General features: G+C 27.8%; 2 protein-coding genes across 3 annotated transcripts; one reads left to right on the top strand and one right to left on the bottom strand.

Moving 5' to 3' along the window:
* Window positions 1-214: 214 nt before the first annotated feature.
* LOC145760574 (uncharacterized) lies at window positions 215-10163 on the top strand. 2 transcript variants are annotated; one of them, XM_082574496.1, is made up of 16 exons: window positions 215-423; window positions 561-662; window positions 818-941; window positions 1101-1196; window positions 1438-1568; window positions 6420-6469; window positions 6587-6697; window positions 6883-6962; window positions 7137-7302; window positions 7571-7636; window positions 7733-7834; window positions 7956-8168; window positions 8269-8499; window positions 8761-8867; window positions 8940-9098; window positions 9170-10163. In XM_082574496.1, exons 1-16 carry the CDS (start codon window positions 233-235, stop codon window positions 9407-9409), a joined length of 2169 nt encoding a protein of 722 aa, XP_082430622.1. In that variant the 5' UTR covers window positions 215-232; the 3' UTR covers window positions 9410-10163. The 2 variants fall into 2 exon arrangements, with proteins under 2 accessions (XP_082430622.1, XP_082430621.1); XM_082574495.1 differs by having other exon boundaries at window positions 7571-7669.
* LOC145760575 (metal cation symporter ZIP14-like) lies at window positions 9831-15387 on the bottom strand. The gene is made up of 13 exons (XM_082574497.1): window positions 15183-15387; window positions 14747-14879; window positions 14424-14560; window positions 14045-14225; window positions 13783-13919; window positions 13303-13489; window positions 12989-13158; window positions 12296-12463; window positions 11875-12081; window positions 11227-11290; window positions 11004-11156; window positions 10538-10725; window positions 9831-10197 (listed from the first exon to the last, which is right to left on the bottom strand). Exons 1-13 carry the CDS (start codon window positions 15378-15380, stop codon window positions 10060-10062), a joined length of 2061 nt encoding a protein of 686 aa, XP_082430623.1. The 5' UTR covers window positions 15381-15387; the 3' UTR covers window positions 9831-10059.
* Between the last annotated feature and the right edge of the window lie 1529 nt (window positions 15388-16916).

Below are 16916 nucleotides of genomic sequence, written 5' to 3'. Positions count from 1 at the left end.
TTGCCCTTCCTTAAGTATATAGTAAAATTGTAAGGTATTGAATTAAGCCATGACAATATCCTTTGTGGAACCTTTGGTAAGAAAGGGAAAAGGCATTTTTAGATAAAAATCCCCATAATCTCCAATAAAATGAGGAACTTTAAATGTTTGTTTATCGAAATATCTTTTGCTCAATCGTTCGAGTAATATTATTCTAGCATCTACTTAGTTTAGATTTTTATTGCCGGTTAAGATGGACTTGAATAATTTAAAGACACAGTTAATGGCAGAAATTAAAAAAATTCATGAAGATCAGATTATTTTCGTGGATGCTATTGAGAATGATGAAGAATATAAAACAGTCAGAGTAACGACCCTAGAAAATTTAATCGAAAAAAAATTAGCAACAATAAAATGTATCTTAAAAAAGGACGCAACTAAAAAGTATAACCTTGAAATATTTTTATTGTGCTTTCGTATAAATTATTTAAACTACAGCGTATACGTTATAATGTATATCGTTGTATAACTTATACAATATTAAAAATCGCATAAAACTTTTTATTAAATATTTATTTTAGACGCCTCGATGATCTTAAACGAGAAGCCAATGCACTGAGAACATTAAAACATAGAAACATTTTATTATATTACGGGACCTTTGTATGTGAATCTTTAGTTGGGTGAGTATGAATTTATACAATAACATTATTTAGCTTGTTTTCTTATTCCTATTCAGACGAAAGTATATACAAAGTAACGTGCTCGACAATGTTAACGTTAACATTTGAACAAAAGTACTTTAAAAGTTCTCTAAATGTTATCATTTGTTGCATAGAAACGTCTTGGAATATCATATATTTGGTAACGTACACCAGTTCTTTTCACGAATTCAACAAAATTTTAATATTGGAAATGCAACACAATGGATTATGCCACTCAAGCAAAACATATTACATGAGGTAGACACATTTTCTTATATTAACATTAAGTTTGTATCACATTTTCCCAGAGATTGTACTATAACCAACCGTACCTTTTACACTTTTGCATCAATTTGATGTTGTTGCGTATATTTTTTGTTTTGTCACTCATTAATGTTTTTATTGTATTACATGTAGGTTGTTGAAGCAATGATATATTTGCATCAAAAAGGGATTTTTTATTTAAACTTGAGAACTTGCAACGTCGTTTTAAACGAACATCTTGAGGCAAAGGTAAGTTTGTAGTTGCAAAATATATCTTGTCAGACAGTTTGTGTAATATTCCAGGTATGACGTTGTATTACGAGCCATAAGGCTGTCGGTTTAATACTTACATAAGTACAGTATGTAGTTTTGCGCTCTGTTTATACATGTAACTTCAACCTCCCCCTGAAAAACACTTTTTCTAAACAAAAATCATATCTCTTTTAGTTAACACAAAAAACGTGCTAATATTTTTTTTAAATATTTCAAGTTATGCAATTTCACTGATGTGACGTACGTTACTTCAAATCGGGTTTCGGATAATTATATCACGGGACCTCTTGCACCACCGGAATGTGGAAATTTAAACATTAAAGCAACCTCGTCTTGTGATGTTTACAAGTAGGCGTATTTAAATATTTACCCGTCTTTGCCCCTATGTCAATAAAAACTAGATTTATTTGATAAATAAAATATGGTTCGAAATTGTTTGATTCTTTTTTATAAATATAATTTATTTAGTAGGTTTATTAATTAAATTATAAATTTAAATATGAACTTTTTTATATTTAAACCTAATTTTAACAAGCGAACACGCACTCATTGATATTGTAATATAAAAGTAAACTAAATTTAAAAGCAAAATACCAATCTTAATTTTTTAGTAATCAAACAAGTATTAAAATATAATAATAACAAAACAATTAAAACAAAAATTTTACACATTTTTTACTTATATTTTCAACCAATATTTTTTACTTTAATGGACAGCGAAAAGGACGATTTTTGACGGCGACCAGAACGCTATTAAATTATTCAAGCGTTAAACTCACACTGATTCATTATTTTATAAAAAAAACAAAAATAACTAGATTTATTTGATAAATAAAATATGGTTCGAAATTGTTTGATTCTTTTTTATAAATATAATTTATTTAGTAGGTTTATTAATTAAATTATAAATTTAAATATGAACTTTTTTATATTTAAACCTAATTTTAACAAGCGAACACGCACTCATTGATATTGTAATATAAAAGTAAACTAAATTTAAAAGCAAAATACCGAGTTTAATTTTTTAGTAATCAAACAAGTATTAAAATATAATAATAACAAAACAATTAAAACAAAAATTTTACACATTTTTTACTTATATTTTAACATTTTACTTAAATTTTCAACCAATATTTTTTACTTTAATGGACAGCGAAAAGGACGATTTTTGACGGCGACCAGAACGCTATTAAATTATTCAAGCGTTAAACTCACACTGATTCGTTATTTTATAAAAAAAAAAAATAATGATTAAACGATATTTAGCTGGAGTTAAATCTTCATTTTAAATAGCAACATACAAAATAATAATACCAACAACATATTAAAATTTCAGCAAATTTAATCTTTAAATTTTAATAATAAAATATATTAATTAGTAATTAGTGATAATTAAATGTCGTTAATAGGAGGTTTGCGATTCGTTGGGATAATAACAAACATACTAAAAATTCAGAACTTTTAGTTTTAAAGAACAAAAGTTATCGTCTTTCAAAATTCGTCAAATAAGAATAAAAACAATAATAATAATAATAATAATAATAATAAATATAATGACAATAACAATATGTTTCGAAATCTAAGATTTCGAACCATAATGATTAAACGATATTTAGCTAGAGTTAAATCTTCATTTTAAATAACAACATACAAAATAATAATACCAACAACATATTAAAATTTCAGCAAATTTAATCTTTAAATTTTAATAATAAAATATATTAATTAGTAATTAGTGATAATTAAATGTCGTTAATAGGAGGTTTGCGATTCGTTGGGATAATAACAAACATACTAAAAATTTAGAACTTTTAGTTTTAAAGAACAAAAGTTATCGTCTTTCAAAATTCGTCAAATAAGAATAAAAACAATAATAACTAGATTTATTTGATAAATAAAATATGGTTCGAAATTATTTGATTATTTTTAACATAAATTTCTATAAATAAAAAAAGATATACATAAACATTAACTAAGAATATTACATATCTTTGAATAAACAAACAAGCATTTATATATACTATACACACAAAACTAATATTTAACGCAGTTTTAAGTTGTTTATATCAGGATATAGATTATACCCAATTTTAAATTCCTAAAATTGATTTTTGATTTAAATTAAATAAACAAGCATTTAAATATGATAAACAATTGAAACTTATTTTTCAAATATGTTTTTCAACTACTTATATTTTAAAATACATTATACCAAATGTTTAGTGTGTAATATCGGACTTTACATTTTAATCAACAAACAAGCATTTAAATATAATAAACAAAAAGAATTTTAATTTTTATTTCATTTTCAAGTTATAAATATTATAACATATAACTGACCAAAATTTAAAAATCTAATAACAATCAATAAATTTAAATAAACAAACACCTATTTATTAGTAATTAGTGTCAAAAATTAAAATTTTAATTTATTTTTGAGTTACTAATATCATAATATACAATTGACAAAAATTTAAAAAATTAACAACAACCTTTAAATTTAAATAAACAAACACTTATTAATTAGTATTTAGTGATTAAAAATTTAAATTTTAATTCAGTTTTGAGTTACTAATATCATGATATACAATTGACCAAGATTTGAAAAATTAATAACAACCTTTAAATTTTAATAAAGAAACACCTTTTAATTAGTAATTAGTGATAAAAATTAAAATTTTAATTCATTTTTGAGTTACTGATATCATGATATACAATTGACCAAGATTTAAAAAATAAATAACAAACTTTAAATTTTAATAAATAAACACCTATTATTAAGTAATTAGTGATAAAAATTAAAATTTTAATTTATTTTTGAGTTAGTAATATCATAATATACAATTGACCAAGATTTAAAAAATTAATAACAACTATTAAATTTTAATAAACAAACACCTATTAATTAGTAATTAGTGATAATTAAATGTCGTAAATAGGAGGTTTGCGATTCGTTGGGATAATAACAAACATACTAAAAATTTAGAACTTTTAGTTTTAAAGAACAAAAGTTATCGTCTTTCAAAATTCTGACTAGAAAGAATAAAAACAATAATAATAATAACAAGATTTAAAAAATTAATAACAACCTTTAAATTTTAATAAACAAACACCTATTAATTAGTAATTAGTGATAATTAAATGTCATAAATAGGACGTTTGCGATTCGTTGGGATAATAACAAACATACTAAAAATTTAGAACTTTTAGTTTTAAAGAACAAAAGTTATCGTCTTTCAAAATTCTGACTAGAAAGAATAAAAACAATAATAATAATAATAATAATAATAAATACACTGACAATAACAATATGTTTCGAAATCTAAGATTTCGAACCATAACTAGATTTATTTGATAAATAAAATAGGGTTCGAAAATATTTGATTATTTTTAACATAAATTTTTATAAATAAAAAAGATATGCATAAACATTAACTAAGAATATTACAAACCTTTGATTTTTAATAAACAAACAAGCATTTATATATATAATACAAACAAAAACTAATATTTAACCCAGTTTTAAGTTGGTGATATTAGGATATAAATTATAGTAAATTTTAAATTCTTAAAATTGATTTTTATTAAATAAACAAGCATTTAAATATAATAAATAAACGAAAATTATTTTTCTAATATGTTTTTTAATTACTTATATTATAAAATACATCATATCAAATTTTTAATGCTTAATGTCGAACTTTAATTTTTAATGAACAAACCAGCATTTAAATATAAAAAACAAACAAGAAATATTTTTTAATTTATTTTCGAATTATAAACATTATAAGATAAAACCAACCAAAATTTAAAAACCTAATAACAATCTTTAAATTTAAATAAACAAACACCTATTAATTAGTAATTAGTGACAAAAATTAAATTCGTTTTTGAGTTACTAATATCATGATATACAATTGACAAAAATTTAAAAAATTAATAACAACCTTTAAATTTTAATAAACAAACACCTATTATTAAGTAATTAGTGATAAAAATTAAAATTTTAATTTATTTTTGTGTTAGTAATATCATAATATACAATTGACCAAGATTTAAAAAATTAATAACAACCTTTAAATTTTAATAAACAAACACCTATTAATTAGTAATTAGTGATAACTAAATGTCGTAAATAGGAGGTTTGCGATTCGTTGGGATAATAACAAACATACTAAAAATTTAGAACTTTTAGTTTTAAAGAACAAAAGTTATCGTCTTTCAAAATTCTGACTAGAAAGAATAAAAACAATAATAACTAGATTTATTTGATAAATAAAATATGGTTCGAAATCGTTTGATTCTTTTTTATGAATATAATTTATTTAGTAGGTTTATTAATTAAATTATAGATTTAAATATGAACTTTTTTATATTTAAACCTAATTTTAACAAACGAACACGCATTCATTGATATTGTAATAGAAAAGTAAACTAAATTTAAAAGCAAAATACCGATCTTAATTTTTTAGTAATTAAACGAGTATTAAAATATAATAATAACAAAACAATTAAAAAAAAATTTTACACATTTTTGACTTATCCTTTAACATTTTACTTAAATTTTCAACCAATATTTTTTACTTCAATTGACAGCGAAAAGGACGATTTTTGACGGCGACCAGAACGCTATTAAATTATTCAAGCGTTAAACTCACACTGATTCGTTATTTTATAAAAAAACTAAAATAATGATTAAACGATATTTAGCTAGAGTTAAATCTCCATTTTAAACAGCAACATACAAAATAATAATACCTACAACATATTAAAATTTCAGAAAATTTAATCTTTAAATTTTAATAATAAAATATGTTAATTAGTAATTAGTGACATTTAAATGTCGTAAATAGGAGGTTTGCGATTCGTTAGGATAGTAACAAACATACTAAAAATTTAGAACTTTTACTTTTAAAGAACAAAAGTTATCGTCTTTCAAAATTCGTCAAATAAGAATAAAAACAATAATAATAATAATAATAATAATAATAATAATAATAATAATAATAATAAATATAATGACAATAACAATATGTTTCGAAATCTAAGATTTCGAACCATAATTATCTTCAGCGAAGTACTATCATTTCCTTATCTCTACGCATGCTAATATTTAAGGACCTTATCTTATAATACAATTTTATTATGTACTTGTTTAATTTTTAAATGAAAACAGAATTTTAATTTCTATTTGATCAGCTTTGGAACTTTAATATGGGAGCTTTTGACCGGGACTCAAATTTCCAACGGTGACATAAATTTTACGTTGTCTGAATTAATTAAACCCGTATATTAAAATATAAAATTTACATTTATTCTTTAATATCGCACTTGCGCTTATAAGTTATATTAGGTTTATTTAACAGATATTAAACCCAACAAAGCATATTTGGCCAAACCCTCGGTTCCCGTTTTTTTGCCAAATATAATGGAAAGCTGTTTGCACACCCAGCCTTGCGGAAGGCCAAGTTTTAAGGGTATTTAGTTTCACTTCAAGTTATTCAAATTAACATCATTGTCGGATTGAACTGCGTCATGAAATTTTTTTAGTTTTATGTTTGTAGTGTGGATTAAATTTTTAAGATTAAAATTGGATTTAGAACGATATTTAGTGTTAAGTTTTAAGTTTATTTGTTAAAAAATTCTTAAACAATGTTTGAAGAACTAAAGGAAAGAATCACGAGTGGAATTACCCCGGAATTATTGGACCGTGCATTAGTAGATTGTGGCGAAATATTTCAGGTAAGTTTTTAGCAAGTATCGTATCTTAGTAAAAGGAACTAAAAAAATATGTTTATTTATGAATAACTGTTTATTGTGATAAGAAAAGAAATAGTAAAAAAGAATACTAGAGTATAACACTCAATTTATTATTTACCAAACGACTTTTTGGTGACATTTAAACGATTTTTTAAGCCTAACAAAACGGAGCCAATGCCTGCAACCCAAACTCTAGTTATTAAAGTTGAACCACAGGTTGTTGAACCCAACAATGAGAAAGAGATTATGCCAAAAAATGTTGTAGAACTTCCTCAAAAAGATCCCCAAGAACCTGATACAAACTACTATCAAGTTGTTCCTGGTATTTTATCTTAACTCATTAAGGTTTTATACTATATTTCAAATTTCATACAACGTCATTTTTCTCATATCAGGATGAACGGTTTTACATGTTTTTAGAAAAGGGTATGTTGTTGTAAACGCTTGGAGATGTTAATAAACCTAAAACGCAAGGGCGAATAGTGTGGTATTGATGCGTCTCAAACCCAAAACCATTGGGCTAGTAATACAATGCCATTAGAAATATAAAGCTTACGCTGCCCGACTTATACATAATCTTATCTTTTTAGAAAATCAATCATTGTTGCCTCAAGAGGAACCAACTTCTTCAACATCAGTAATCCCACGTCAACCTAGTAATTCAAGCAGTCCACAATTCACTTCTTTTAGTAAAAAAAATACTTAATTTTCGTTTAAGCTTAAATATAATTTTAAATTTATTTTTGGTTTAGAATGTTTGTGTTCAAAGATTAGTTGGTTTGTTGCAACCTCAATTGCAGTCTTAGTCGCAGTGATTGTCATATTAGCAATCATTTACGTTACTGGAAACTCAGGTTTGTTTGTTAAACGAGTTCTTGGTTCAGCTGATGTTCATTATTACCTTTCTCCCTATAAATAAAACTAAAACTTTCTCATTATAATTCTAGTAAAGTTTATATTTTTTCCCTAATATAGGTGGTTGTAAAGCTCTTTATGCCCCAGCCAATGGCGTTCTTGATTGTTCAAACGGTTTCCACAAGGAATCAGAATGTAAATTAACATGCAACGATCATTATCAGTTAAGGTTGTTACAAAAATATCCTGAGATGTTTGTTGTAAGATGCGTTAAGAACAATCTACTTGGCAAATATTCGTGGAATAGCTCTGACATGCCGTTTTGTGAGCAATGTAAGTAGTGCACACACATATTGTAAGACTTTGCAACTTTATATTGAATCTTTTTTTAGTAAAAATGTATTGTATTATTTTACAAACCTTTGCCCTTTAGATTTTACATGTGCAACAATGCATACACCAAAAGCAATCTCTTCTGCTTCGATCTGTCAAAATGTCACCAACACAATTAAAGTGAAACCTGACACAGTGTATTCTAACTTTAAAAACGGAACTACCTGCAGATTTCAGTGTCAACCAGATCACACACTAATTGGTGATAATAGAACAAGATGTCGAATGAATGGTAATTGGACAAGAAAGACGCCGACCTGCTTTCAAGCAAGTAAGATAGTCTTTATTGTATTAATTATTACTTAGAATGTTGATCCTACAGTTTGTTGTAAATAAATATTGTTTCACTGTCACACGTTTCTTGTTACCTTTGTCAGTCTCAAAGTAATGGAATCTGTTTTCGTTCGGTTGCTGTTAAGTTAAATGACGTTTAAAAAACCCTAAATCTCATTGTGTTAGTATTCAAAGTGTCGTAACTATTTCCGTATACTTTTTCTTTGACAAACTATTACAATTTACTTAACCTTTTTAGAATGTCCTCCATTGCTCCCTCCACGTAATTTGAATGTTGTTTGCAGTAACTACAATTGGGCAGGCTCTGAATGTAACTACTCTTGTCCAACAGGGTATCTAGTCAAGGTCAGGCACAATTTTATAGAGATTTTAAAATAGGTTTTGTTTTGTTAATAAAATCTTATGTTAAATATTTAGGGAACCCAGTCAAACAGGTGTTTAGCGTCGGGAAAATGGTCTACTTCCACATTTCCAACTTGTTTTTGTCCGGAGTGTACGACTGGATCAAACTGTCAGTATACAACAAGTTGGCTGGTGCTCTCCCAGAGTATTTCGGACAGAAGCGGTCCCTTTAATGTTAGTATCTCTAGACTTCTCTCGTTTGCGCTAATGAAGAATTGGTCTGAAACGTATTGTTTTTTGTTCAGGTAAATTTTGCTGGGTCCACTATTATGTGTACAAATTCTCATCACATTTACAGTTGGAAATGGACCTATGAATGCTCCTGTCATGATATTAACAACTCACCAAAAGCATCATGTAAACATTTTAAATCTAAAAGAGGCTCGTGTGAGAACGCCCTAGCTACTTTAATTCAGAATGCAGTACAGAAAAAAATTTACCCCAAACCATGTGATTTTGACCGAGTACCTAACCGGTGTCCATAGACTACACAACTATAACGTCTATCAATATTAGGTGCCTATGTTAAAGACCTTGTAGTGTATATAAAAATAAGTTCACTCTGTAACAAAATGTAATTTAACAAATGCGCTTATAAGCTTTTAGTGGCTTGTCCGATTGGTAGTAAGTTACTACCAATAGTAAGTTTTTCTAGGGTTCTAAAAGCTGATACTGTCTTGTAAAAAAAAAATTGTGTTTATATTTGCACTTCTATTTTTTTTTGATTATAAATCCAGTTGTTTTTCAATTAAGTTTCTTAGTGTAAGTCAACAAACTCTAAACGGCACTAGAAAAAATGCACATATTAAATAAATTACCATTTTTAAATGCAAATCAAAATCTTGGGAACTAGAAATTAGATTTTCTCCATTACAATAACTGTTTAATCATGTATATTACAAAGCATCATAATAGAGCTGTATTTATTAACAAGGTCCAATTATTGTAAAAATAATACAATTAACCAAGTGTCTTACAATATGAAGATTTAAAAATTATTTGGATACAAAGCTACAAATGCTTCACTTATATATACATTGATTTTAAAAAGACTAATTAACTACGTATATAGTGCATTTAAAATATTTTGGATAGATTAATTTGAAGTATTTGTATAGAAATTTTGAGTAGGCTTTTATGTTAATACCGTACGTATTTGGTCTTCGTACAAAGCTAGCAACAACAAAATTGTCCAGCCTAGCAGCATACCAAGATTTTGAAGAAAAAATTGCAGAACGGGACGGTCACTATGCTCTTCTATCATTTCGTGCATCTAAATTGAAAAGTAAATGTTAAAATGTATAAACAACATTGCACAGAGTTACAATCTTGTCCACTAAAATGTGAAAACTTTATTTAATTTCTATTGCTTTCATATTGTATTAAGGCCTGTTCACACGACGAGATATCGTTGCGCTGCGTTTCGTTACGCAACTTTACGAACGTAACTTTAACTTTTGTTAGTGTGAACGGCTCTGTTCATTTTAAATGGTTGCGAAATCTTACGTTACGTTGCGTACGCCGTGTGAACGGGCCTTTAGTCGTAAAGAAGTTGCTTTGAACTTAAATAAGGTAACTGTGAGTTTAGGCTGTGCAGTTGGTGTAATACATACTACGTCTACTAGTGCAATGTACAAAAACATTCCCGCAATAACAGCAAGCATCCACTCTCTAGCTTCAGCGTTCTCAGCAATACTCAGTCCTATATACAAACCAATAAAAGCGAAACAGGCGGCAAAAAAGTTCATCAGCAAGGCTTGCCACTTGGACATTCCGTTATTCATGTAAATCGCAAAATCGCCTAGAACAACAATATTTACATTTAAACGAAGGTTTGCATTAGTTAACATACTAATTATATACCTTGTGTTTATTTAGATATCTTTGTTTATCCTAACCATAGCCTGCTATACATACAAAACATACACGTATGTCTTAGACTAGGCCTTAACGTGTAAAATATATTTATAGATAACTTTTTATTTTTATTGGAAGGTGGGCGTGCATATATATTTGTGATATTTCAGCGTTGTTTTTTGACATTAGATGTGTTTTAAAACAGTACTAAATATAACTTACCGAACTCATGTGGTAACTCGTGGCAAAATATGGCAATGGAGGCTCCAACCCCACTTACCCAACTGGAACTAAATGCGACTCCAAGCGCCAATCCATCGCCGAAGTTATGCAAAATATCACCGATTAAGACCATGATAGCGATTGGCGTGAAACCTGTAAAAAATCATTATTTTAATTTTAATAATATTAAGGTTAAAGAAAAAATAATAGTTAATCTTTTTACCAAAACACATTGATTCTTTCTTATTTCCATTTTCATCGGCAAGTTGGGTCTTTGAAGTGTTTATCTAAAAACATTTTTAATTTAAATTAAAATTTAGCCTAACATATTTCCAATTTTATTAAACTTTAATGTTTATTTATTAGATAAAGGTTGCTTAAGAGGGATAATAAAAACATTTTTCTTTGTTATTGGAATATTCGATTTAAAAGTTTTTTAAATATAACTTTATAAGGATTTATTATGTAGCACTCGTCTTAAATACTCAGCGTGAATTGAACTGGAACATTGTTGGTTGGGCTTAAAATGCTGGGGAAGGTTTAAGTTATATATTGAAGTACATTGTTGTGGCTCTACTCCAAACCACTTAATGTAAGGATTTTAAAATTTTGCCCAACAACAAAATACTTGATAACAATTGCAAATTCTCCTTTATAAAAACTTTATGGTTTTTCTGTTTCTTATCAACTAACTTTAATAAAATTGTCACATGATTTAAGTTGAACGTAAAAGTTTACAACTATTGGAATAAATGCCATAAAAATAAATTAAATTTAAAATTAGTTTTAATAGTCCAGCCCTATAACTTTTGATATAAACAGATATTACAACGACGAACTTAGGTAATAAAACAGCAAAGATGTTTTATACCTTTTCGTTGCCATTTGCGTCATCAACGTTTTTATAAACATCAGATCTTTCATTTTTGTAGTCGTGGTCATGTACTGAAGCATTGTGGTGATTAAATTCACTTTGCATAACAGTATTGGTCACTGTGTGATGCCCTGACCCATCATTTCCATCTTCAATATGATGGTGGTGATCGTCCTCTGAGTGAACGTGGAATTTTAAGTTCGTCTGGAAAAGTTGAAAATGTTGCAACAACTATTTGGTTAAGAACTTACATAACATTTCGGGTTAATGATTACACAGTTTTAATTAAAACAAATAAAGCCAACTAAACAGGAGTTACGAAATTTGTTCTCTAGGTATGCTCTAAAGTTCATTCAAAAGGACAGGGTAGATGACTTATTAACCAAAAGTTTACGAGCATAAATATCGCAATACCCACCCCTCTGATGCGGTTCCACAATCGTAATACATTCTCAAACAAATAGAACATGTATATTCCTCCAATAACCACCAAGATCCTCCAGATGTACTCCTGACTTTCTTCCTCTTCATCGTGAGCATGCTCATCTTCCACACCACCTTCTTCATGGCCATGTAACCCAACAACCTATTTTTAAAAATAGTTTTTAAAAGTGTTTTCTTCAGCCTGTTTTGAAAGTCTTTTTTTAATTGCAAATATTTAAATATTTTTGGACTTTTTTTGTAACAAAAAGAAAAAAAATTTTAGTCAAATAAGTCCCGTGACTTGCAATTTTGCAGTGCGCGGTTTTAAAGGTCAACTTAACTAGGTTACCCGGAATAACTAGGTTTTATTTGTTGTTAGTTAAGCTCTACCTCGTCAACCTTTTCGTCAACCGTGCAATGGTATAGACTTAAAGGTCGCAACAACTTCTCAACCGTGTACAGTGACATTATTAAATTACATTAAAATCTAACAGAATTTTTAATTACAGAAAAATTAGGTTTTGACTTAATGTAATTGGATTTATATGAAATTGTGGGCAAGCATTGTCATTCGCCCGCGAAGATTGAATATTTAGGAAACATGCTTTGAAGTTGACTTGACCTTTTTTACTAGCTCAGCTTTATTTACCAAATAAATGAACGCATTATAAAGTATTACAAAATTTACCTCGGGCAGCAAGTGAAGCAATGCATCGCCAGACAGGGTTCCAACTCCGAGTGCAATAAAGAACTGCATTGTAAGCTTGTAACTACGGGTGCCAATAGAAGGAAAGAAGAGAAGGCCCCCAAATGCCAGCAAGCTAATAAGGAGAACTGATGCAGTGGCGTACCCATACTCTATAAAGGGTAAATAATATTGATAATCCAACCTTGGAAGGAATTAAACCATGGTTTATCGAATATTGTATTTTTTTACACATTAATCCATAACCGACCTACTTTTAAAGTCAGTCTAACCACAACACTGGCAATTTAGCTTACTTTGCGTTTTTGTGTAAGTAATGGTTGTTGGATCAGTAGAAACTGGTTTCTCATTACATGCCGCTGTAATGTGTTGTTGTAAAATAGCTGGGCATGATTGCACAAAGTTCTCCGAATCTAGGAATTTTTCCGCGTCAATTGTTGTTGCTTCACCGAAAATATCCAGAAGCTCAGTATTGGAATAACACTAATAAATGTAAACGTGTTATGTGATATTTGCCAGAACTGAGCGGATATAAATATGATGTATGCCCTTACTTTAGAGTAAGCTTATAATGGGTTTTTAAATAACAATGCCAAGAAAAATAACACTGAACTTAATCTTAGGCTATATGTAAATTTACTTTATAAATAACTTAGGCACAAAAACTTTTTAATAGAAAATAGAGAAAAACAAATTTGCTCTACAAAAGGCATTAAAATGGTTTTGAAAAGCTTTGTCAAAATCTTTAGAAATTATAATTTTATTGATTTAAAAACCTTGGATAATTTGGGTTGTGCGTTCCGTTTCTTTCTTTTTTTCTTTTCATCTTCATGGTCGTGGTCGTGGTCGTGGTCATCGTGATCATCTTCTGTTACTCCTCCGATACTGAATACCGCCAAAATATCCGAAAACACTAAAAAAAAAACAAAGTTTAAATATAAATGTTTGTAGCTAAAGATTAAACTGCAGGTTATATTAAGAAAGGTGTACAAAATATATTTAAGAGCAGCTAAATTATAAAGAATTGTACTAGCATACCTTCGTCGCTTATTTTGTTTGTTGCGCCATAATATTCGAATAAAGATGTCACAAAATCACTTGATTTGGGCAAGAAACAATCTCCTCTGTTAAGTCTTCGAATAATTTGAACCATAATTAAATAAATGTTTTCATCATCAGAATGACATGTTTGTTGAATGAGACTTCCAGCACCAAAACACTATGACAAAGTTGGTTTAGAGATTTTAAAAATGGGTTAAGGTTTCTAATTGTTATTGCATATTTGATCGCCTTTATTGGTTTATTCAAAAACTTATAAATTCAAACAAGTATTAAAATCTTTCACTTTAAACTTTTAAAGAGTGTATAACTTTATTTAAATATAAAATTTCCTTGGACAAATTTGTTACAATTTTACCTGTTGCGAATCTTCACTAACGTTTGCTGAGTACTTTCCACCATCTTGTATTTCTGTTAAAATGGTTTCCAATCTCTCTTTACAAAGAGTGTCACCTTCTAGCAAGTCTTGTTTGGCAATGGTGGACAGATTAGCGTCTGTAATAAATTGTTTTAAAATTTATTTTGCTCATAAACAGGTCCTACGTTTACATTGTCAAAAATGTATAAGCAATCTTCCAAGGCTGTATGAACTTTTCTGTTTAGATGTCTTACTTTTGGTATTTCAAACAGCAAATTGTGTCAATGTTGTAAATTGAATTAATAATTATATTTTGTACAAACCTATAACAATATTGCAACTTGGTTGTATATAATAATAAAGAATTATGATTGATGCTTCGGCAAATTTTTCTCCTGTTAAACCTTCAGTGATTGGAACGTCAACAGCTTGAAAAACATCTTCTGCTGTTAGGCACTAAAAAAACAAAAACATATTTTAATTGACAATACGAATTTAAATTAGATCACTTTTATATATTTCAAACAATAAAATAATTAAGTTTGCATTTTAGAAAGAGCTAGTTTTAAATTTAAATTTAGGAATGATTTAATATTTCAAGTTTTACAATTCCTTTAACAATAAAAAAAACGATTGTGATCATAAAAACTGAATAACCTTTTAAAACACTTTTACAATGGAACTAAAAGTTATGACAATATTATTAAAAATTGTTACAGTATTGCTAAGGAACCAAATATAAAAAGAGTTTGGTTTTACCGTTTCATTGATGTTCTGAAGAATCAATTCAAGTTCGGTTAAATAAAGTAGTTCTGTTGAGTTTGCTCCAATTTCCTCCAAGATCTCCTCAAATTCATGTTCAAATTCACTTTCTTGTTGTTCAACTATTTCTTGAAGTTTGCATAAACGACTGAAGGTTAACAGACCCAGAAATATTACAAAATATTTAGCAACCATATTAAAAAAATCTATAAAAACAAAATGGTTATGAACTATAGGCTCTTTGTAAAATTGCGTTTTGCGATTCTAGCTGACAAGATATTAAAAACAAAATAAAAATTTAAAAGAAAATATCAAATGCTAAAACTGTGATTAGATGGGTATAAATTACATTCCTGTTTATAGCCAATAATTAATATTGCATTCGCATTCGATTACTGCAATTACAAAAGTTAAAAAATATATATTAAAACTGAATTGGCCTACAGACTACAATTTTACATAACCTTCATATTGTCTTTTACGTGTAATTACCCCTTGATGTTTATTGTAATAATGTAATGTTTTGTTCATATTGATAACTATGGCCAACGGCTATAATGCAACCGTAATGAACTGTGGACAGTTTATTTGATTCCGCCAAAGGGCACATGCATATAATAACATTAACATATTAAATATAATTAATTTTTTGACCAATACAAAATCAAATTTAAAATTTACAGATTTTTTGGTATTTTATGCATATTAACTTATAGTTGGCCATAATTCACATATGGCAAATTTTTTAATAAATAAAAAATAATAATAATACAATAAAATTAATTCGCTAAATTAAATTAAATTTTAATACAGAAGTTATTGAAAATTTTCTCCGTTTTGCCTTTGTAAAATTTCACCAAAACAATTTTTTTAAATCAGCCTTTAATTTACTTTATTATCATAATTAAATTTACCATAGAAACGTGTTTAAAGTTAGGCGCATATTAGTTCATACGTAGCCTGACGTCATCATGACTTAGCGGTTCGTTAAACTTTTGCGCACGTAACTTAATTTCATCTCTTTATTATCCCCTTATATGAATCACTACAGCTATAATCGGTATTTCAGTACTTATTTGAACAAGACACCATTTCGGTGTTATGTTATATTTTGCGGTAAAGATACCAATTGTTAAACTAAAACATTAATGAACGTTGATATATTTATAACATAGCTCGCTTTACACGCTAACAAGAACACGAATTGCTAAACAAACACTTTATAATTTTTGTAGTTGAACCGCCATTTTTAACAAAGGTTTAAGCCGTTTCACTTTAACTGTATAGCTAGTAAATTCAAATTAAACTTGTCACCGTTACATAAAATTTACCCTACAAACAATCTATATTAAACTTCTTAATATTTAGAATTAAATTTTAAACGAAAAAACTTAAAAAAGCGCCCAAAACGGTATTTGTTGTTGAACGCTTTTACCATGTGTTCGTTATGCACACGACACAGAAAAGATTCGAAAATTTTGTTTTCGCTCACCGGTGGCAAGGCGTGACGTAATAGGTCCGACGTATGACTCAAAAAATTGCTGACGAGTAATAAACTGTAATTTTATTTAAACGCTGATTCGTTTAAATTTTTAAACCTAAAAATATTAAGGCCAATGCCAAATATTGAAATTTTAAAATATGATTCATTTTGGTGATATTTGATTACCTAGTTAGAAAATTATTTTGGTATAAAAATGTTCGGCTAAAAATAAATATTGGAAAGTTGGT

The sequence above is a fragment of the Corella eumyota genome, chromosome 7 (genome assembly GCF_963082875.1).
Source record: "Corella eumyota chromosome 7, kaCorEumy4.1, whole genome shotgun sequence".
Classification (NCBI taxonomy): Eukaryota; Metazoa; Chordata; class Ascidiacea; order Phlebobranchia; family Corellidae; genus Corella; species Corella eumyota.
Note: the sequence above shows the minus strand (reverse complement) of the source record. Positions and strands in the feature narration are given on the sequence as shown.